General features: G+C 39.7%; 1 protein-coding gene across 12 annotated transcripts in view; it reads left to right on the forward strand.

Moving 5' to 3' along the window:
- Window positions 1-23,504, forward strand: part of epb41l3a (erythrocyte membrane protein band 4.1-like 3a) — a 112,337-nt gene that overhangs the window by 46,212 nt on the left and 42,621 nt on the right. For all 12 annotated transcript variants that reach the window (XM_037536820.1, XM_037536822.1, XM_037536819.1 and 9 more), the window contains exons 2-8: window positions 8,450-8,601; window positions 9,283-9,474; window positions 18,570-18,674; window positions 18,767-18,809; window positions 20,353-20,428; window positions 20,747-20,965; window positions 21,927-22,014. In XM_037536820.1, the coding sequence (XP_037392717.1) occupies window positions 8,461-8,601; window positions 9,283-9,474; window positions 18,570-18,674; window positions 18,767-18,809; window positions 20,353-20,428; window positions 20,747-20,965; window positions 21,927-22,014 (864 nt within the window). In that variant the 5' untranslated portion in view covers window positions 8,450-8,460. The remainder of the gene's footprint in view (window positions 1-8,449; window positions 8,602-9,282; window positions 9,475-18,569; window positions 18,675-18,766; window positions 18,810-20,352; window positions 20,429-20,746; window positions 20,966-21,926; window positions 22,015-23,504) is intronic.

Consider the following 23,504-nt stretch of genomic DNA (forward strand, 5'->3'; position numbering starts at 1 on the left):
AATACTAGTGTCTTGCTATAGTTTTCATGAAGCAAATCAATAAATGAATGACATTTTTTTTCAACCGGGGGCAAACAAGGTTTTACCATCACTGGGGACTGTTACCATGGTAACTGAGTCACCCGTCACCAGGCACAGGCTTACTACGAAAGCAAGCATGGAACGTCAGTTAATTACATGTTACCTAAAACAGCACTTTAATGCAGTAACATTAATTCATTGACCACAGTTAAAGAATAACCAGAAAGTGCTGAAACTACAGTGTACATACCCAGTATCAGCTCTGGGTTTAGTAACCAGTAACCTACTTTATATTGTATGTTTTAGTGGTAAACAAATTAATATATTGCATAATTTAGCAGCAGCATTACTATGAGCCATTTGTTGCTGTAATAAAAACCTGCTATACCACTTGCAGCCCGTCTTGACTGAGGCTTTCATACATTTTGCAGTGTGTTTACATGACCATTGTACGTGTACTTAGTAGAAGCATTATGTAGGTATTTACTCAGCCTGACAAATAGGGGTGAATATGTTAGAAAACACACTAGAAAAGTAATTACTTGTTGTTGCTTGCTCTAGACGTATAATTGTACTGACTGCAGAACATAGTCTTTTTCCCTTAGGTGTTGAAAGCTAGAATATGTGGAAATGTATTACTTGAGTGTTTCAGAGAAGGAGTACACATTGCTTAGTAGATGTTATGTAGCATTTTTCAAGGTTGTGTTGTAATTAACATTTGCTGCAATCAGTGTCATTAACATCTTTCTTAGATGCTTTATCAAATGAAATTGCATCCTGTAGGCTGGAGTCATGCTTTGGAGTGTTTTCTAATGATGTAGATCAGCAAGATGATGCAGGACCTTTAGTAAATAGAGTTTCAACCATCATTTATTCATACAGTAAAGCCCAGCTGAGTCCAGAAGCACATCTTCATTTTGGCCCTAATACAGAACATCCAAAATGATTACTTATAAAATTGTAAAAAGCCTTTGTTCCCATTCTGTATTGTCACCTCATTGACCTCTCCTGGATTAGTCATCAAAGAAATGGGAGATGGAATTTTGTTAGACGAATGTTGTTCTTCTGCATGATTTGAGCTATTCACCTCCCGGTGTGACACAATATTCAGCGCTGACAGTGTGGATTAATAACCTAGAGAGAGAGCTTAACAGAAAGGAGTTTCAGGACCTGCTTTAAAATTCTAATTATTCATTAACACAAGTTGTGAAGTACACATTCTTAATTCCTTCTCACATCTATTCACAAGTTTATCCCTTTGACAGATTTTTTTGTATTTGTCCTTATCCTTGTTTTTTTTACACGCCTATTGTCAGTTCACATTGGCTCTGTCTAATTTCAAAACAACTTCACAATACAGTTAGGAAGTAAATTATTTTTGTGCTTTGTACATTATCTGTGTAGTGTTGAGATCAAATAGATTAAAATGTTTAAAGCATGTAAGATAATAAATAGTGCATTGGTTCATTATTACATTACATTATTACATTATTTATATGTGGTTTCCAACATAATTTATCATCAGTTATCACATCCACAAATGTATTTTCATACACTCTTTTTTTATTTATATATATATATATATATATATATATATATATATATAGAGCATAACTTGATTTCTGATTTGGATTTTGATTACCAAAATTCAAAACGTAGTTTTACTTCAATTCAGTGACCATTTCTTAAATACTTTCAATTCCCTTTCCACTGTGATCAGAAGCCATTCCAAACTTTTCCCAGAGCAGTATATGTTACTGTACATCTGTAAATTAATATGTTACTGTACATCTGTAAATAAGACACATTTTAACAATTTAGACACAGTATAATTAATTTAGGACCCTGCACTGAACCCCATAAGTGTCCTTCAGCAAATCAGATTTGACATGATTTATTTGTGCATATCATCAAGGTGATGTCTTAGCAATGTGTATGCTGTCCCTATAATACCATATCTCTCCAGTTTCTTCATTGAAAAACCATGAGAAGTCATGTTGAATGCTTTTTAAAGCTTAAAAACACCCAGACAGTATATTCCTTGTTGTCCATTGCAGTAGATATCAGATACACCAGTTGCATGACTGCCATTGAGGTGGATCTATTTGCCCTAAAGCCACGTTGCTTCTCTCTAATGTTACATGGTCTGGTATTTAAGAATCATGAGATGTCTGAGCTTATCGTGGTGGAGGGGTTTGCGTGCTTGAATGACTCTAGGAGCTATGTTGTCTGGAGCAAAAGCTCCTGGTAGGGTCTCCCATGGCATCTGGTCCTAGGTGACAGGTCAGACAAAGTGTGATCCAAAATTCCCCCTATGAGAATAATTAAAAACCATGACTTGTGTACCCTGCACAGAACAGGGTTACCGGGGCCCCACCCTGGAGCCAGGCCTGGGGGAAGGGCTCGCCAGCGAACGTCTGGTGGCCCGGCATTTACTCATGGTGCCCGGCTGGGCCCAGCCCGAAGGGGTTACATGAGTCCCCCCTCCCATCGACCCACCACCAATGGAAAGGGCAGTAGTAGGGGTTCGGTGCTTTGTGGATTGGGCAGTGTCCGAAAGATTGGGCCTTGGCATTCTGAACCTCGGTTGCTGAAACTGGCTTTTGGAACTTGGAATGTCACCTCACTGGCTGGGAAGGAGCCTGAGTTGGTGCGCGAGGTTGAGAGATACCGGCTAGATATAGTCGGGTTCACCTCAACACACAGCTTGGGCTCTGGGTCCAATCTCCTTGAGAGGGGCTGGACTTTATTGTTTTCTGGGGTTGCCCATGGTGAGAAGCGGCGGGCAGGTGTGGGCTTTCTCATAGCCCCTCGAACTCGGCGCCTGTATGTTTGGGTTTTCTCCGGTGGACGAGAGGGTAGCTTCCCTACGCCTTCAGGTTGGGGAACGGGTCCTGACTGCTGTCTGTGCTTATGCACCGAACAGCAGTTCAGAGTACCCAGCCTTCTTAGAGTCCTTGGGAAGGGTGCTTGAAAGTGCTCCTCCTGGAGACTCTATTGTCCTACTGGGGGACTTCAACACTCACGTGGGCAATGACAGTGTGACCTGGAAGGGTGTGATTGGGAGGAATGGCCTCTCTGATCTGAACCCGAGTGGTGTTCAGTTTTTGGACCCCAGTTTGTCCATCACAAACACCATGTTTGAACACAAGGATATCCATAAGTGCACATGGCACCAGGACACCCTAGGCTGCAGTTCAATGATTGACTTTGTAGTCGTGTCATCGGACTTGCGGCCATGTGTTTTGGACACTTGGGTAAAGAGAGGAGCTGAGCTGTCAACTGATCACCACCTGGTGGTGAGTTGGATCAGGTGGTGGGGGAAGATCCCGGTCAGACCGGGCAAACCCAAATGTATAGTGAGGATTTGCTGGGAACGTCTGGCAGAAGAACCTGTCAGATTGATCTTCAACTCACACCTCCATCAGAACTTCGACCAGATATCGGGGAAGGTGGGGGACATTGACTCAGAATGCGCCATGTTCCGCTCCTCCATTGTTGAAGCAGCTGACTGTAGCTGTGGCCGCAAGGTAGTTGGTGCCTGTCGGGGCGGTAATCCTCAAACCTGGTGGTGGACACCCCAGGTGAGAGACGCCGTCAAGCTGAAGAAGGAGTCCTATTGGGTTGGCCTGTGGGACACCAGAGGCAGCTGACAGGTATTGACAGGCCAAGTAATCTGCGGCTTCAGTCATCGCCAAGGCAAAAACCCGGGTGTGGGAGGAGTTTGGTGAGGCCTTGGAAAGTGACTTTAAGTTGGCTCCGAAAAGATTCTGGCAAACTGTCAGGCGACTCAGAAGGGGAAAGCAGTGTGCCACTAGCACTGTATATAGTGGAGATGGTGTGCGGCTGACTTCGACTGAAGACGTCATTGGGCGGTGGAAGGAATACTTTGAGGACCTTCTCAATCGCACCGACACGTTCTCCAGTGAGGAGGCAGAGTCTGGAGACACGGGAATAGGCTCATCCATTACTGAGGCCGAAGTCATTAAGGTAGTTAAAAAGCTCCTTGGTGGCAAGGCTCCAGGGGTGGATGAGATCCGTCCCAAGTTACTCAAGGTCCTGGATGTTGTGGGGCTGTCTTGGCTGACACGCCTTTCCAACTTTGCGTGGACATTGGGGGCGGTGCCACTGGATTGGCAGACTGGGGTGGTAGTGCCTCTTTTTAAAAAAGGGGACCGGAGGGTGTGTTCCAACTACAGGGGAATCACACTCCTCAGCCTCCCTGGTAAGGTCTATGCACGGGTACTGGAGAAGAGAGTCCGGCTTATAGTCGAACCTCGGATTCAGGAGGAGCAGTGCGGGTTCCGCCCTGGTCGTGGAACACTGGACCAACTCTTCACCCTCTCTAGGATCCTAGAGGGCTTATGGGAGTATGCCCAACCAGTGCACATGTGCTTTGTGGATCTGGAGAAGGTATTCAACTGTGTTCCCCGGGGTATTCTGTGGGAGGTGCATCGGGAGTATGGGGTACATGGCTCATTGCTACGAGCCATTCAGGCTCTGTACAAACAAAGCAGGAGCTTGGTTCGCATGGCCAGCAGTAAGTCAGACTCGTTCCCAGTGAGAGTTGGACGTCGTCAGGGCTGCCCTTTGTCACCGATTCTATTCATAATTTTTATGGATAGAATTTCTAGATGCAGTCAGGGGGCGGAGGGTGTCCGGTTTGGTGACCTCAAGGTCACATCAGTGCTGTTTGCAGATGATGTGGTCCTATTGGGGACATCAGGTCGTGAACTTCAGCTTTCGCTGGATCGGTTTGCAGCCGAGTGTGAAGCGGCTGGGATGAGAATCAGTACCTCTAAATCCAAGACCATGGTTCTCAGGCATGATGGTACAAGGGAGCGGGAGATTGACAGGCGGATTGGTGCTGGCTCAGCAGTGATGCGGGCTCTTTACCGGTCTGTTGTAGTAAAGAAAGAGCTGAGCAACAAGGCAAAGCTCTCGATTTACTGGTCGATCTACGTTCCCACCCTCACCTATGGTCATGAGCTTTGGATAATGACTTAAAGAATAAGATCGCGAATACAAGCGGCCGAAATGAGCTTCCTCCGCAGGGTGTCTGGACTCTCCCTTAGAGATAGGGTGAGAAGTTCGGTCATCCGGGAGGGACTCGGAGTAGAGCCGCTGCTTCTTTACGTCGAGAGGAGCGAGTTAAGGTGGTTCGGGCATCTGGTTAGGATGCCTCCTGAACGCCTACCTCGTGAGGTGTCACAGGCAAGTCCACCAGGGAGGAGACCCCGGGGAAGACCCAGGACTATATTGCCCAGCTGGCCTGGGAGCTCCTCGGAATCCGAGAAGAAACGGAAGATGATGGATGGATTGATGGAGATGTCTGAGCTTTATACATCAATTAGCCATAATAATAAAACCACCTTGTTTTGACGCTCACTGTGCATTTTAGCATCTACACTTACCATATACTTACACTTTGTAGTTCTATAATGACAGTCTGTAGTACATCTGCATCTCTGCATACTTTGTTAGACCCTTTTACCCTGTTCTTCAAAGGTCAGGAACCTCACAGAGCAGATATAATATTTGGTGGGTCAATCATTCTCCGCACTGCAGTGACACTGAGGTGTTTAAAAACTCTAGCAGCACTGCTGTGTCTGATCCACTCGTATCAGTGCAACACAGTCTAACATACCATCCCCGTTTCAGTGTTACTACAGTGCTGAGAATGATCCACCACCAAAATAATCCCTGCTCTGTGGTTGTCCTGTCGGGTTCCTGACTGTTGAAGAAGGGCTAACAAAGTATGCAGAGACTGTAATTGTAGAACTTCAAAGTACAAGTAGAGCTGAGAAAGTAAACAATGAGTGCAGAAACAGAAAGGTCGTTTTAATGTTATGGCTGATTGGTGTTCTCCTCCAGAGGGCGATGAAGAGCATGAGTCTTTCATTTAGGTTCCTTATCTGATAAAAGATCACTTTTTGCCATACTGCTTAGAAGGCAGGCTAAGTACAGTCAACGTTGTTGTTAAGGGAGTTAGTGATTCACTGAGTGAATCACTAACTCCCTTTGTTGAAATGCATATGCTCAAGTGTTTCAAGGTGCTATGACAAGGAAAATGTAGACTAATATTTGTTAGCAAAAATTACATGGTTGTGGAGCAACCACTGTTCTAACGCAAGTAACATAATATGGATTGATCAAATGCATGAATGACAGTTTTCTTTAATGAACAAGAACTATAAATACAGTTATTTCTGTTCAGCATTTCAAGTGCAGGGTTGCGCTAATCTATTAAAACAGTACTAATTGTGCTCTTTTTGTAAGCAAACATACAGTTAGGATGTATTAATTAAGAAGTGACGACACCCACAATAAGCTCACAAAGGCAATATTGTGATGTAATTTATCATGATGATGATAAATGTTGTCATATTGCAAGGCCCTAATTATAAGTTATACTTAGGTTACATGTGACTCAAGTAGTGGACATTTGCCTTACAAATCCTTTGTACTTGTTCTGGGAATTTGTGATTCATTTGCCGAATTACTCTGCAACATTAGCCTTTTAACCACATTTAATTAATATGGATCAATTTGACATTAACTCATGGAAATGCTGTGTAAATTACAGAATTGATCTTTGGCCTCAGCCTGAATGCCTCTTGCATCAAGGGAGATCATATCTAGTTTGGCCTTCAAGCTGTTTCACAGCAAAAGCGCTTCACCAGAGATTAATGCATTATTAGACCAAGGGTGCTTGACTTTATCCTTTAAAGTCAGCTGTGTCAGCACAGCACCAACTGATTTCACTAATGAGCTCACTTCATTAACCAGATCGGAACCTAATTATTCAAACTGGTGTGTGGGTAGAACAAATACATGTAAATACAGTGGTTCTCATTAGAGGTGGCAAAACTACAATATCACACTAGTTCAAGACATTTTACAACACATGATATGTTACAGTATTATTTTTTTTCTAACACCTGATAATTCGAAAAGGACAAAGACAAACCAGCAGTGCCACATTAAAAAAATGTTTAAAAACTATGAATATGATGACTTTTATTCAGTGTTTCACACACTGCCCTGCACTTAATCCATTTAAAAGGCCTAATTATGCTCTCTTTGTAAAGAAAGGCAGTTGCTCAGTGTTCTGTTCTGTATCAATATCCACAGTACGCAGAAAATCATATTACAACATATTGCAACATAAATTATCATGATAGTGATAAATATCATCATATTGCCTAGCCCTAATTCTCATGAACCTTCAAAAGTCAAGCATTGATCCACCCTACAGTTCTCATTTAGTTCTGCTGTGTGGAATATATATATGCAAAAATTGATTGTCTCATTGTTGAGGGTAAATTAAAAAAAATAAATCAAATTTGAAATGCTCAACTGCTTGAATATTCAGTAGTAAAGAATTACTGCTGGGCACTCATCAAACGTGTATAGAAAAATGTACAGTGAATCACTGATTCATTACCTTCTCTATTGATTGTCTTTTCACCTCGTCACATTTTCCCCTTTGGTCTTTCTAATTACAGTCAAGTAGTAAGGAATTTTAGGTTTACTCTGTAGTGGACATCAGTCTACTGGGTATAATTCTTGTGGTTTAAAAAATTCTGTTTCAGACCAAAAATAAAGTCTTTCCATCTGAATCTTTCCATGCCTCCATACATGTTGGCATGATTAGTTGCACTTTGGTCTGGCCAAATTATTTCTTGGCCTGCATTTCTTGGTTTCAACCACAAGATGTGAGTATGCATGGAGGCCTAGTGGGGTTTGTGGAAATATTCAACAGCTTGTCTCCCAAGATCACTTTTGAGAAATGCGGCATTTTGTATGGAGAAAGCCTGGTAGTGGTTATGATGTTTGTAAACAAACCCCTGAGTACCAAAGTAGGGCTGCACACTATATTGTTTGTTAATGCATCAAGATATTTGTGTAATCCAAGTATTGGTCAATATAGTGCAGACTGATCTTGTCACAATATTGACTCACGAGTGCATTTTCAAAATGCTGCAAGGTGTTTTGCATTCACAGTATATAGTAATATGATTGCAGTTCTAGTATTTTGACCATATCATTCTTGGTCACAAAATATATCGTTTGACTTCACGTAAAATTCAGTATTTTTTCTTTAAATTGTATTATGGGTAAACGATATACAAGTGATATACAGTAACTGTGGATCATATTTGAACCTATAACGACCTCAAGGTGCAACATTGACTCTCACCATATTCTAGATCATTTGTATAAAGTATTGCCAAAGAACCTATAGTTTTTTGAACTGCATTGGCTTAATTGCAGTGAGTGTCTGGTTTCAGAAATAACATATTCTTATATTACATATTCTCACCAAACATGCCTCTGTCACCATTCTCTGTAAATGTCTCTCTACAGAATGTCTGCTTCAGTGCATATTGTACTTACACTGTAATTGGTCTTTTTCTTATCCTAGGGTGAATTACCATGACGACAGAGCCAAGTTCAGAGTTAGAAGCCAAGCCGGAGCAGCAGGGGGCTGGCGCGGCTCCGCCCCACACAGCCCCGCCCCTTGACGACCAGCTTCCACCTGCAGCTGCCCACAGTACGCCAGTTAGAAAAGAACAGGTAGCATCCTGAGTTTTGTGCAAAATTGTGCATGTTAGCATCTCATTTTCAATTTCAAGAAGGGAAGACAGTGTACAGCTTCATGTCTGCATTTGAAATGGGGCTGCCCAAAGCATGGCCTGAAATATTTCACACATTTTAGAATTTCACATTTGAAGTAAGTGGCAAGGAGTGCCAACCCAGACCCAATTACTGAAATCCCCATTTTTTATCAACCCACTAGAATGATGAAATAAAGTGTAACATAAAGTTAGCTTCTCATTTAGACCATAAGTTGATGAAGTTGGACCTTGAACTGCTGCACACTGGTTTAACCAGCAGTAGCAAAAACATGGAGTAATTTGATATTTGTTGCTTCTTGTAGCGCATTGAAACAAGAGAAGAAATTGTGTGAGAACTGCACATTCTAAACATTCAGAGAACACCACATTAGTGGTCATAAAAAGAGAAGAATTTTTTTTAGTCAAGGATCAAATTGATGAAAAGTTATGCCTGAGAGTCTTGTTTTGTGGGAGAAAAGGCATCCTTTAGCTACATGCTTATTTGTTGATATTAAAACAAACTTTAAAAAATTGGAAGAACAGACTCAAACTCACCAATAAAAAATGCAAGCCATATGCAAGTGTAATTCCTTACACCATATACTTGAACTGTTTTCTTTGTTTACTTTCTGATGACTAGAACGGGGCGAGAGAGACGGGAGGTATCCCACAGGGGAAACCGGATCAGCAGGTGGCCGAGGACGACCTCACCTCCCACAGGTCCTCCTCTAGCAAGCTCTCCAGGTCTCCAGTCAAGGTGACCAAGAAGCCCAAAAATATGCAGTGTAAAGTCACACTTCTGGATGGCTCGGACTACACCTGCGTGGTGGAGGTGAGCAGAGCTTCATGTATTTCATTATTTGTTGTTCTAGCTACCACTGAAAAAGACTGAGTTTTCCTCTTTGTGATTTATTCATCACACTCATTCAAACTCATTCTTTTGTCAAACTGCCTGTTGTCATTAGAGTGTCACTGATTCCCAGCTCTCTGACTGAGTGTGATGCAGTACTGATAAAACAAGAGATATTGGGATAATTAACATGTCCCAAGATCACCCCAAGCCAAAAAATCTGGGACTGGGTGCTTCATTTGCATTGTACTTCATTTTTCACATAAACTATGGTGGGTGCGGTTTTCCTGCACAACCAGCACACTATTTTCAGTCTGCTGGCTGCTCCTTACGTACTGTTCTCCAGTAACCCATTTCAGCACAGCATGTTGTATGGCAACACTACACTACCTGCTATGCATGCTTAACTAGAGAAAATAAACTTAATTTCTGGTCTGAAACTTTTAAGCAATATTTGTTGGTATGGTTTGGTAGTTTCTGCTATTGCTGTAATAAAGTGCAAGTTCACAGCTTATAAATCACTTCTTATTAAAATATTAAACGCTGAAAGATTAAGCGTCGGAAATAGACTAAAGGCTTGTGTCATTGCGGCTATGCTTTTTTGCTTTTAATAACGTAATCACAACATAAACTTTCGCTCATGTTTCGTGTGAGAAGGCAAGGGGTGTTACAGCTTTATCATTTTAACGAGCATGACAGCAGGTCTACTTCGATCTACCTTGCACTGCTACAGAATGTGGGATTCAGAATGTTCTGATTCAGGATCTGTGTTAAATAGTGGTGGACAGTAATTAAGTAAATGTAATTCGTTACTGTAATTAAGTTGTTTTTTCGTGTATCTGTACTTTACTTAAGTATTTCCTTTTTGGGCGACTTTTTACTTTGGCTCCACTACATTTCAAAGTCAAATATCTGACTTTTTACTCCACTACATTTTGAGAAATCTGTCGCTCCTTTTGGTTTTTGTGTGTATAAAATGTAACATGTCAAAACAAAAGAAGTGCAAAGCAAGAGCACCAATCAGGGCACAGCAGTCACTTTGTTTTGAGCTTGTTTTGACCTGTTGGTCATACAGACCCAACGCAAGCACACGGTTCAACGTCAGTGCAGCAGCGTAAAAATTTGGGAGCACATACGTCACCTAAATGATGAACTAACCTAACTTTGTGTAAATAGACCACAATATAGAAATATGTACACATATGCAGTCGTGACTGGCATGTTTCGTTTTTTATGAATTCATGCAGACACTTTCATTTGATAGTAAATTAGTTTCGGTTAGTTTATGTTTATGAACAGAGACCTACAGATTAATATAGTACAGGAAAACTTATTTGTGATCCTGAGTTTAAAGCAAGTTTTTATTAAACTTGTAACTAATTTAGAAAGTAATCTTAAACTGAAACTTTGCTTGTTTGTAAAAAAGTGATTTCAGAGCCACTCGGTTCTCCCTGATGGAAACTGTTTATCTTCAGTGTTTTGTGCTTATGATCATTTTAATAGACGTCACTGTCACTAATTAATGACCTTCTATTAAAAGACTGGTTTACCAAGAGAGACACTGAGGATTTTCACCTAAAATGAGTTCATGAAGTGAGTCTTGTTACAAAAATGATAACAGGACATTAGAGTCATAATTACTCTTTTAGTAGTTTTACTTTTGATACTTAAGTACATTTAAAGCCAAATACTTTTGTACTTTTACTCAAGTTGAGGTCTAGAGTAAGGACTACATTGTGCTAACATTACACACAAAAAAAATGTTAAAAGAAAGCTTATTGCAAGACCAGCATAATTACTTTTGTGCATATTAAAACCAAAAAATTAAAAGTTTTTGGACATTTATATTGTTCAATATGCTTGACAGTTGTGATAGATAGAAACTCTTATGATCTACGATACTGTTACCAATCAGCTCAAACCACCTACTTAAATAGGAGTTATTCTTTATTTTGCATTTGATTAGAGTGTAAAATTTGAGTAGAGCATAACATGAGTTTGAGCTTGATGTATAGTGGCGCTTTTCTACAGCACATCTATGGGGCATAACTACATTGGATATTATTTGCTGCGTGACGTGGCACTTCTTGTCTGGTGTGTGGTAGCCTTTAGATAGCTCTGTTGGTCTTTCTATATTTCCTATATTTGGTCTTTCTACATAACAGAAAAGAATCCAAACAAAACATAAAATGCAGGCGCTTAGCTGCCCTCGAGTGGAGTACAGAGTTCAGACACCTCATGGGTTTTAAATAGGAGAGCGATCAACATAAGCTAACTTTATCAAAAATACAAATCTACTGCTTGATTTGTTTTTGGGCTATTTGGACAGTCATATTCATCCCTGTTACACTCTCTAGAAGTGTTTATGAAGTGACATCTCTGATTGTGAAAATGGACATGTACAGAAAAGTGGAAATGCCTTTATGTAGGTCTAGAAAGGTTAAAGCTTTTCCTTATTCCTTCGAAAGAGGAATGTGCTGCAAAATTTAATTTGAAAAAGTCCTCAGCAGTGCCTTTGTAAGTCCAAATTTATTCATCCAATCGACAGGATAACAAGTCATTAATCCAGACTTGTTTTGTCATTGGCTACTGATCCTCTCAAGTAGTGAGGAAAATCTAATACGCTAAGACTCTAATTACATGCATTGTATGCTCATCTTTTGTGAGTCACGGTATTGAGCTGATTTGTATGAGCCTTTTTTTGTCAACTGGCTTTATCTTGGATTGCATTGTAAGAAGTGGAAATCAAATCAAATATGTAATTAGAGGATCTTGAAGAACTGTCTGTGTTAGGTTTGTTCATGATGATGCCTTAAATGTAACTAAAATCATAAAGGCAGTAAGGGAGATTTACTCTCACCTTTGTGTTTCGTAAATGCCTTGTCCTATCATGTTTACCATTCCTCATTGTCCAGAAAATGACCAAGTGTCTCTCAGAGATTTCCACTCCTTTTTTGTAGAAATGAGTCCCATCCATAAGGCAGAATAAATCTGTTGATTTATGTCTTTACTGCCTCGCTGTCTGAGCAGGACAATGCTGAGCGCTAAACGACCTCTGCCAAGAACTGGAAACCAATCTACTCAGAGCGGTTTTAGCCTCTGGCACTGGATTTGGTCAGATTAGTATTTACATCCAATAGGAGGATGATCAAGCATTGCAGGCTACATAGTGTCTCTGTGAAGTGCGTGTGTGTTTGCTGACATACACAGTACTGCAAAATTCAGAAACCATTGCTTTTTATTTTAGCTTTATTTGTCTGTTTACCTTTATTTTCAGTTAAAAAGGGCCTTAGGTTATTCATGTTTCACTGTCAGGAAAAGAAGCAGAAAACTTCGGAAAAATTATACAAAGGCAACAACTGAATATAATAAATACATTTTCAGTGTTTAGTGTATCCAGTCTTTACCTTTTTTTACAGCTTTCATGCTTTTCGTTAGACTTGTTTTCAGTTTTTCAGAGAAATTTGCAGAGATGTTTTTTCACAATTCCAAAGTTCAGTATTATACGTTTTACGTTATTCAGTATTATACTTTATCAATTTTATGCTCCTTACAATCCAAATAACAACAAATTTAAACTCATGAGTCCATAAAAATTTACTCCACATCTCAGATGTCCAGTGTCTGTGTTCTCTGAACATCTTCTTGTTTATCTGTTTTCTTTCATCAGTAAAGGCTTCTTGACAGCTCTATATCCTTTCAGACCCATAGCGCTTGAGAGTTGTTTTCTTAGCAGTCAAAGGATGGACAGAAACATCTGTGAATTTTTAAGATCTGAAGCATGAGTGGAGCTTGATTTTCTCATCTCTCTCAAAGATGAAAGTTGTCTGCTCTGTTTATCTGATGGAGGCAGTTTCGCTGGTCTACCAGGTCCTGCAGGAGTCCTATCTTCCCAATATATTTCAATCATTTTTTGAACTTCATTTTGGAAACTCCTGCTTTGTCACTTATTTCTCTTTGATTTTCCCTTTCTTTAATCAACTGGTTTATCTGATATCTAAAAATGCCTCCTGAAAAACAAGTAAATGATGTACAGGCTATTTTGGATGGAAATTAAATAAATTAAAGAGTGATCTCTGATGTTTGCACAGTGTGATTTTTTTTTTTTAATGGCTTATTAATATGTGTGTACATGCTGCAGTGTTTATAGAGCTTAGTATTCAACAAAATAATGGTATAATTGACAGTTTGCAAAGTAATGATTAACACCCCTCTCGGCCAATTATAATTGTTTCCTCTGTCAAGCAAAGGGAAAATAAAGCTCCTCAGTACAAACCTGTGCTAGTGGCAGTAAATTAGTAAGAATTATTAGTCTAAGCGATGTGAAAAGGTGTTACTGAGGAATCATTCAGACACACTGTATTCTGAACACCTGGAGGGTGGTAGTTTTATTTCATTTCTGAAGCTGAAAAGGTTTTGGATTAATCTATGTAGAAGACCAAACTAACAGCTGAATATTCATGCACCTGTACCTATATAATCATTTGTATTTTTCCTTAAAGTTTGCTAAATGGTTTTGTGTACATGATGAGTCTTAGCCTCTAACATTTAGTTATTATATTATACTAGATATTAACATTGTAGTTACCCCGTTAGAAGGGGTCCCTTCTGTTGCTCAAACTTCTCACTTATTAGAAATAAAAAAACTGCTACTTTAATGGCAGTGACAAAGTTTCCCCTGTTTTGATCAATGTAAACATTGTTTTCAGATTCCTTTTCTTTAGCTCTAAATTGGCCTACATCACTATTAATATTTCACAAACATGTGTTTGCACTGAACATCTTGTAAAGCCAGATGCTCTTCACTGTTTCATCGCAGGAGTGTTACAACCTGAGCTGAAATTTGTAAAAGTGGTGTTAGTGGGCCATGTGGGAATTCTGTAAATGGTCAGATATTTCTCGCTTGTAAACAAGCAGAGAAACTGATGAATGTGTGAATTAAACTAAACATTTTTGATATTTGCCTTGTTTTGTCATTTTTGTTTTTGTCACAAGTGGAGACTCAAACCTAATGATGCAGATTGTACATTGAAACGAAATGTAGTTCACTGCATAAATTTCTTTGCAATTAATACTGAATTGTGTAATTATATTTGTATAGTATTGCAAAACAAAAGTTATAGCTCTTGATTTCTTAGGGTTAAGATGCAAACATCCTATCATCAGTAAATCGCAGGTTCAATCCCCTGTGATAGGGGGTAGGATGGCCCCGCATCACTCAGCGTAATGGTAGCCAGCGCAGGCATCTGTTACCTGAAGTAATAGAAGATGGCAGTGAGCATTCTCCTCCAAGCTCATTCAGCTGTCCAGTGGTTTTCCTTTAGCAGCGGTTTGAAAGATGTGGTGGCTGGCTTCACCTGACTTGGAGGATACTTGTGTTTGCCTTTGACCTGCTTCGACCTAGCGCTGGTGGTACTGTTTGATAGTGCAAGTCCTAACTAGTGAATGGGGGAGATGGTTACGGTTAGGATGTCTAAAAGTACAGTTAATGTAACTGTATGCTGGAGAGGAGTATTCCAGGAGGAATCAGAACCTGCACTCACTGGCCACTTTATTAGGTACAGTTCAGTTGTTTAACACAAATAGCTAATCAGCCAATCACATGGCTGCAACTCATGGCTGCATTTTAGGCATGTAGAGGTGGTCAAGACAACTTGCTGAAGTGCAGACCGAGCATCAGAATGGGGAAGAAAGGTGATTTAAGTGACTTTGAACGTGGCATGCTTGTTGGTGCCAGACAGGCTGGTCTGAGTATTTCAGAAACTGCTGATCTACTGGGATTTTCACACACAACCATCTCTAGGGTTTACAGAGAACGGTACAAAAAAAAGAAAATATTCAGTGAGCGGCAGTTGTTTGGACGAAAATGCCTTGTTGATGTGAGAGGTCAGAGGAGAATGGGCAGACTGGTTTGAGATGATAGAAAGGCAACAGGAACTCAAATAACCAACCAAAATCTCTGAGGAATGTTTCCAACACCTTGTTGAAAGTATGAATTAAGGCAGTTCTGAAGGCAGAAGGGGGTCCAACCTTTTACTAGCAAGGTGTACCTAATAAAGAGTGTAGATTTCCTCTGAATTTAGAATGCTAATTAAATCACATTTACTGTTAGATTTTCAGAATTTGTGGTTTGATTGTGCATGAAGAATGTGATCTATATCTCACGAATCCAAATTGATCCCTCAGGATAGAGTGACAGATTTGTATCTGCTGTGTGAGGGATAATGTCAGCAGTCTTGAAATTACTGCTTGCAAGGTCTGGATTCAGTTTTTGAGTAGCTGAACCAGAAATGTGTTGAAATTTTAGCCTGTAAAGAATTTACTCATGCCACGATGGGCTCCTCCCACTCTTCCATGTGCTTTCTGTTTTGGTCTTGTCTGTGTGTTTTCTTTGTTTTGAGTCCTTTCCTGCCCAACCCCCTTGTTTTCTGATTTGTTTCACCTGTTATCCACCTGTATCTTGTGATCCCTTGTTTTCCTTGTGCTACTTAAGCCCTGTGTTTCCCTCTTGTTTTCGCTGGTCTTTGTTGTTGCTGCTGTTGGTTATTGGTCGTAGATGGTTGATGTTTTGTTTTGTTTTGTTTTGTTTCTCTACCGGCATCCGTAGTCTGTTTATCCTGTGTTTCTTTTTCTCATTATGTCTGTCCCTCCTTAAATCTGTGTTGCCTCCCTGAACCTGGACTGTTTTCACCATGACCCTGGATTTGCCCCAAATAAATCTTGCTTTTCTCACCGTCCGCTTCCTCATCGCTCCTTGTTATAACAGAATGGAAATATCCTTTTTCTGCTTTTTCTTTTTTATTTTCTCTTTTAAAATTAATTTATTTATTCAGAAATAGTTAAAATATTTGAACATATTGAATGTGATGTTTTTCACTTTCTATCAAGTTACCTTATTGGGTTTTCTTGCAACAACGACATGCAATTTGAATAATTTCAGCTATGAGAGTGTACGAAGTGCAAGTATGCCACATAGTCTTCCATCCTAGTAGTATAACATGTATACTGTATGCCCCTGGTCTTTCTTCTGTGGCTGGAATTCCTTTGCTTAAAATGAACTGTATAAGTGCTAGGTACTAATGCCCATGGCTAATAGCAGCTTATGGTGGTGAGGAGCAGCTACACACTGCAGAAAGCTGATTCTAGTGTCAAATCCTGGCCTCCAGCCTTTTAGCACACACTGAGTAACTGATGGCATTATTAGTCAACTGGAAAGAGGGATGATGAGAGGAGGAGTGCAATGGAGGAGAGCAACAGCCCATCTCTCCACCCCACCCTCTCTGCATGCCTCAGACAGTGTCTCTGAGGGAAGCAGAACCTTATCTGCAGTGCTGTGCCCTGAGCTAAACACAAACACTGTTTCTGACAGTGCCAGGCCCAGCAAATATCCCTCATGCTACTCTTATGGAAGCTTTCTGAGAGAGCAGTCAGTGTCAAATTGGAATTTAATGCTTGAATATTCTGAGGCAATGTCGAGGACAATTGAGTGAAATGTGGAGAAAATTCATGGTCATGGTTTTTCTGTGGTTCACTGTAATGTACTCTCATAGCTTTATTTGTTGAATTTAAACGGCTATATTGTGAAGACAGGCTTGTTCCACTATTTAGGATACCTTTTTGGATATAAGGCTTTGTACCAACAATGAGAAAATGCAATCCCTGTTTTTACAAGCCACTCAGAATCACAGATGATTTCTGTGAAACGTGTTATTTGCATGTGTGATGTGATGGGCCCATAGTCCACATACATTGCAAGTAAGTGCATTTGAAGTAATGTTAGACAGGGCTTTATAGTTTGGCTGTTCCTGAAAAGTGGCAAACAAACCAATTCAGTTTTTTCCTCAGCTAATGTTGTCTTACAGCTAAATGGGCTACTCTTGATAAACTGTATCATAAACTTACCACTCTGAAAGTTGTATAACCTGTTGTGATTGATGGCTTTGCTCCTCTTATACATCCTCATATTTTGGGACGGACTTTTGGACTTGTGCTAATTAGGCTGAGGTGCGGTAGACATATTGCAAAACTTATACAAGTCAACAAATGAATGTTAATGAACATCGAGCATCTGCAGGGTCACAATAGTCATAAACTTCAATTTTCTCCTGTTCTGGAGGTCCTTTAATAACTTTGATGGAATATTTTTAGATGGCAGTGTGTATGATTTTACAGAACTGGAAGGGAACATGATTTTTGTCTTTGTAGGTGGACAAGCAGGTCAACAGTCATAAGAGTGTTTAAATGCTTTTTGTGGCAGTTGTATATAATGTTTGAATATCAAGAAAGCTGCTTTTGTGCTGGCTGTTTTATCTTGGCATGGCCATCTTTTGGTATACGTGTGAATTGTTTTACAGCAGGGGTCTCACTCCTCCCATTTCACCCCTCATTGCTTGCTAGTAGCCTAGCCCAGGGTCTGATAAGCTGATAAGAGTTAATATCTTAAAATATCCCCTAGGACACCTGCAGAAAGAAGCTAATCAAACTCCTTTCTCCATATTCATAATTTAAAGAAACAACTGAACAAATACAGTAATTTTTACATGTTAAAATATTAGCAATTCTTGCTATTATAAGTCTATCAAATACATAAATGCACTGTGGATATATGTCCATAGAGGACCTGTGTGGTAAGCCTTGCTGGTAATTGATTAGATTTGTATGTTTCTTAGAGCCCTTTTTTGTCCTCATTTGCTCTGTTGAACACAAATGCCTCATTTACCCAGAACATCTTTATGCACAGTGCTGAAGTGTTCAAAGCTTAATTATGAATTCAGTGGACATGCGAATTTTTATCTTGGTTATTTGGTTTGCTTTTGTGCTTTGTACAATATTGTGGACATATCAATGCCAGTAAAGATAAGTGATGTGCTTAACTTGGGTCCTAAAGGTAGTTTAACCCAAAACAATTGTTGATGTTACGCGTGATAAGTAAGACTAATGGCTCTAGCAGTTTCGTCATATTTAATTCACTTAATGAATTGTGATGTGTGCATAATCTCAATTGCTTTAGTGTGGGAACAGTAATTCATTGTGGCAGTGAAAGGGGTAGCTTTGACATAGGCTTTCACTTCCCACAGAAACGGGACAAAGGCCAGGTGCTTCTTGATAAAGTCTGTGAGCATCTGAATCTTCTGGAGAGGGACTACTTTGGTATTACATTCCGTGATGTAGAGAATCAAAAGGTAGGAGTTTACCCTTGTTTTATGCTTTGAACAAAATAAAATGTATAAAATAATACATTTTTAAAAGAAATCCTTTCTCGTCCTGATCACAGAACTGGCTGGACCCAGCCAAAGACATGAAGAAGCAGATCAGGGGTGAGTATTCAACAACTTTGAACAATTTTAATATTTCTTTCTAAAAATATGTTGCTTAAAATACACTATGTGTTTTAATTTCAGTGATGTTTCTTCATTGTAAACACCCAGGACTAGACTTATAAGGATCTTTTATGGAATTGCTTTATTTCAGGGGTTCAGAAAAGCAGTCTCGATGCCCAGCAAGCATCAAATTAGATAGATCTAGTTTGCATGTAAAAAGAAACTAATCACAGATCAGTGGTGATGCCCTTATTTTTGTTGGTTTGGCAAGTCTAGTCAATCTGAAATTGTATGTAATCTTGCCACTCAGCTGGATGTGTTTGGCTTTTAAAAGGCTAGCAAGCTTACTGAGTAATCAATAGATTTATGGACAGACTGTCTGGGGCAATCCATTAAAATACTTGTTTGGGATTTGTACAACCATCTGAGGACATGAAGCAGACTGAAGCTGTTAGATGCAAATCAGCAGTAGACCAGTACATTTGTTACAAACCTGTACTAATAAATATCAGAAAGAGAGAAAATGAATATTCCGTTAGTCCTTGTACAGAAATATCATGGTGCTTTGTGACTGTGTGTACTTGCTAGGGGTTCACAGACTGCAGTGTTATACTCAAAGTACTGTGCAAAAGTCAGACACCACAAGCAATTAATTTTGAAGAGATATTTCTGAGGAAATTAATCCACAAGGAAGGGGAAGATCAAAAGAAAATAAATGGGGGAAAACTGGAGTTTCCAAAACTGAAGTTCAAAAAATGATTAAAAGATAAAGATAAAACTACCAAGCAAGATCTGGTACACCACCAAAAGTGTCACCATCAGAAAAACAGCACTTAAAGCTGTCATCTATGAGAGAGAGGTTCCATTCTTGCTTCAGATCTGAAAAATTCACAGGTGTTGTTGTCTGTCCTTGGGTGAAAACAACTCAACACTAGATGTCTAAAAGGATGTTTAGCTGTCAAAAAGTATTTACTGACAAAAGTAAATAGAAAAGAATATATATATATATGTGCTCTAGAACATAGAAACTGGACATTTAGGCTATAGAGTGAGGATTTTTAGGCTGTATCTAAATTTCAAATTGGGATTACTTGAATTGCATGAAGCAGAAAGTGAAACTAATTTCTAAGACAAAACTTTGAAGGTGTGGAAAAATATCCCTGCAGATTTCTTTGAAAAACTGAAAGCAGGTGTCCCAAAAAATGGAAGCTATAATGAAGATGAAGAGTGGGTATACTAAATAGTGAAAAAAGATATTATATTTAGTTGTTGAGGTTTATTTTCTGTTAAATAAACTTTTCTGACACTGAAAAACAGACTGGAAATTAAATTCATGAAGTGCAACTGCATTTTCCTATATTTTCACATTTTGCCATACTTTATGTCATTCTGTTTACCGACTCATTTACCTGCCTGGTGTTTTTCACTTTTAAAAGCAGAAAAAATGCATTTGTATTGTCATTAAATCCTGATAAAATGGCATAAGAATTTTCTTAGTGATCACTGAGCCGTATTGTTTTTTCTGTTATTTCTTGTGCAGGAGTTGCCTGGAATTTCTCCTTCAATGTGAAGTTTTATCCTCCAGACCCCGCTCAGCTCTCTGAGGACATCACAAGGTCAGAGCTGCTCAGCACACCGCTACAGTCCTTCAGTGCACTTGCTCAATTAAAGCTCACTGTGGAGCTGCAACCTGACGAGCAGACTGAGCCCAAGAGCTGTTAACCCTGTGTCTGTTTTAGTGTACTTCAGTGCAGCAACCTACTACATTAATGCAGTGGAAGCACTTTGATTGGCAAGCTTTAATTACTTGAGCTGAGTCCTGAGAGAATGATTGATATTTAGCTTTATTTATTCTGATGCTTTCCTCTGCAATTGCACCTGGACTCATTTAGCCTTGTTCACTTTACTGCTGTCTGTCTGTCTTTCTGTCTCAGGTATTACCTGTGTCTACAGTTGAGAGATGATGTTGCGTCTGGTCGTCTGCCCTGCTCCTTTGCAACACACACAGTGCTTGGTTCATATACAGTCCAGTCGGAGCTGGGAGATTATGATCCAGATGAATATGGCACGGACTATGTCAGCGAGTTTCGTTTTGCCCCACACCAGACCAAGGAGCTGGAAGAGAAAGTCATGGACCTCCACAAGAACTACAAGTGCGCTTTACACATGCTCTATTTGAAACAGTACTTGGTCACACTAATGGCATACAGGATGTCTTAATTTAGTCTTTAATACTCTTAGTTCAAGCATAAGAAAAGCCTCATAAGGTATGTTCACATATGAAGCCTTATTGCTCAGTTACTAGTTTTACTCAGAACTAATCTTTCTAACCTGATAGTTTACATTCATGGGGGTAATTGACTCAAATCTGTCATTTATGCAACTGAGCCTGTACTGTAAAACGATGTGTATGCGCACATTCGGCTCAAAAAAGGCACATGGACCATGTGTGTTGTGAACAAAAATAAGTGAAGTAGCTACCAGAACAAGCCATCATTCTAAAGATTATTTGTACTGAACAACTCTCAGCTGTTCAGTGCTAGAGTGAGAAGAAAGTAAAAGAGGTCAGTTACATTGCTTCTGAATAGCACCTGCACAGTGGGGGGAAAAAGTTATTTCCAATCTGATCATTCTCATTAAGGTTGCATGGCCAAGAATCAGATATGTATCCAATCTAGGACCATGTATGAAAGGCTACTTTGACGTTACAAGCCTCATTGTTTGATTCAGATTTTTGCTCAGATCTGATCTTTCTGACTTGATGGCTCACTTTCATGTATGCCAGTGACAAGTGACTCAAATCACTGACATGAACAAACCAGCTCTGAAAAATGCTCTGTGTCACAAGACAAAAAAAATAAAAGGCCATGCTCAGTTGGGTGTTGTGGAAGTTCAGTCGCATTTAACTTCGATTGATTTACCTAAGTATTTGAAAAAGTTTGCCGCTGACCTTTCAGAGCACACCTAAGTAAACTGTCATGTCACATGGCAAGAAGTGACTCACTTTGTACAGACATGGAAGAGAACCTGATCCCCACCAATTTGTGGTACATCGAGTAAAAGCTGTTCAATACAACTTTTGGAATCTTTGGAACATTCTCTGTATTTCCTCAGAGGGATGACGCCAGCTGAGGCTGAAATGCACTTCCTGGAGAATGTGAAAAAGCTGTCAATGTATGGAGTTGACCTACATCATGCCAAGGTACAGAGCCCACTTTCTTCTCCTTAGACTTGTACACTTCACCAAGCTCTCCAAGCTACATGGAGTAGGAGTTCTTCAGTAGTTTGCAGCTTGACTTAGCTTTGACTCCTCTTCCATTCGTCTGCACCATTTCGAGTTTTGGCAGGCTGCTGTACCACCATGGCCTCAGGGCCTAGTAGAGCTCTCCTCATGGCAAGAGCAAATCAAGGCTCTATTTACCCCTCAAGCTTGACAGACATGGTTTTGAATATCAATTCTGATAGCACCACCTCTATAAAAAGACATCTGTGAATATCTCAGATTAGAAGCAAGGCCCAAAAACAGAATATAGAAGCAGTCTTCTCTTTGAGGTGACCCAAATTAATGTTTATGTACAGTGACACTACATGGCTTGATCATTTATTGATGTGAAGCATGTCTGCATAACCTATGTATGTTCCCCCTTCACACTGATAATTTTTGTGATCCTTCAGCTGCAATGCCCTAGTTTCCTATAAATAACAGCTTATAAGTGTTTCATGATGTTTATTGTTTTGTGTTTTTGTTGGTTGGTTATGTTGTCATTTGTGCTATAGTTCATTGTTGATAACAGTGGGATAGTGTGCCTACAGGCCTTTCAAGCAAGGTAATCACCTCTGATTGTGTAGTACAGCAAAGGCACACTGGCAGGTGTCCATGACAGATTTATTTGTGCAGTTGTTTATCTGAGGTTGTTTTTTTTTTCTTTTTCCCCAGTACAAGTTAAGGCCTCATAATTGCATGACAGGGCCTCAGAGAATGAGAGTGAAAGGGCTGGTCTAACAAAGCCCAGAAAAGGTCTCAGTGTGAGTTATATTAGTAACTGAATAATCTAGCGATTATTTTGATAATTAACTGAGCGTTCAGAAGTTTTACAAAAAAAAACGGACAAACAGTAAATTAACTTGACACAGCAGGCACAGCCTTTCAAAGAATTCAAAATATTTTACTGAGAAAACATAAATAAGAATGCCTTAAAGCCCCAGGGAACCTGAAACTATATTTTCTTTTCTAATTAGGTTAATTTTGCTCTTGTGGGCACACAGTATACATGTGCAAATTAAGCACTGTGAATAACTTTTCAGTGCCTACTAAGCCAATAAATTTAGCTGAAGTTCTCCTCTTTTGATGTAAACCATGCAGTTCTAATCTTGGCTTTATCAAAACTTTGTTCCCCTGCGGTCTCTCTGCACTTGAGTTAAGCTAACCTAGCAAGCATACCTGAGCTGTCAAGCAATCAAGCTAGTCTGTCTGTCATCCCTCCGTCCATTCATCTGGCCACAACAGCATTCTTTGGATGAACATCCTGCAGTAAAGTGCTTAAGAACCTTACTTTCTTCAAGACATTCCCTTTAAGAGAAGCCAACTAATACTGCTAAGTAATTGAGGAGGTTCATTTTAATTAATGATTTTTATTTTTAAACCAAGTTATCAGATTTAATCGATTAATCATGACTGTACACCTACATGGT

The sequence above is a fragment of the Pygocentrus nattereri genome, chromosome 3, assembly GCF_015220715.1.
Source record: "Pygocentrus nattereri isolate fPygNat1 chromosome 3, fPygNat1.pri, whole genome shotgun sequence".
Lineage (NCBI taxonomy): Eukaryota > Metazoa > Chordata > Actinopteri > Characiformes > Serrasalmidae > Pygocentrus > Pygocentrus nattereri.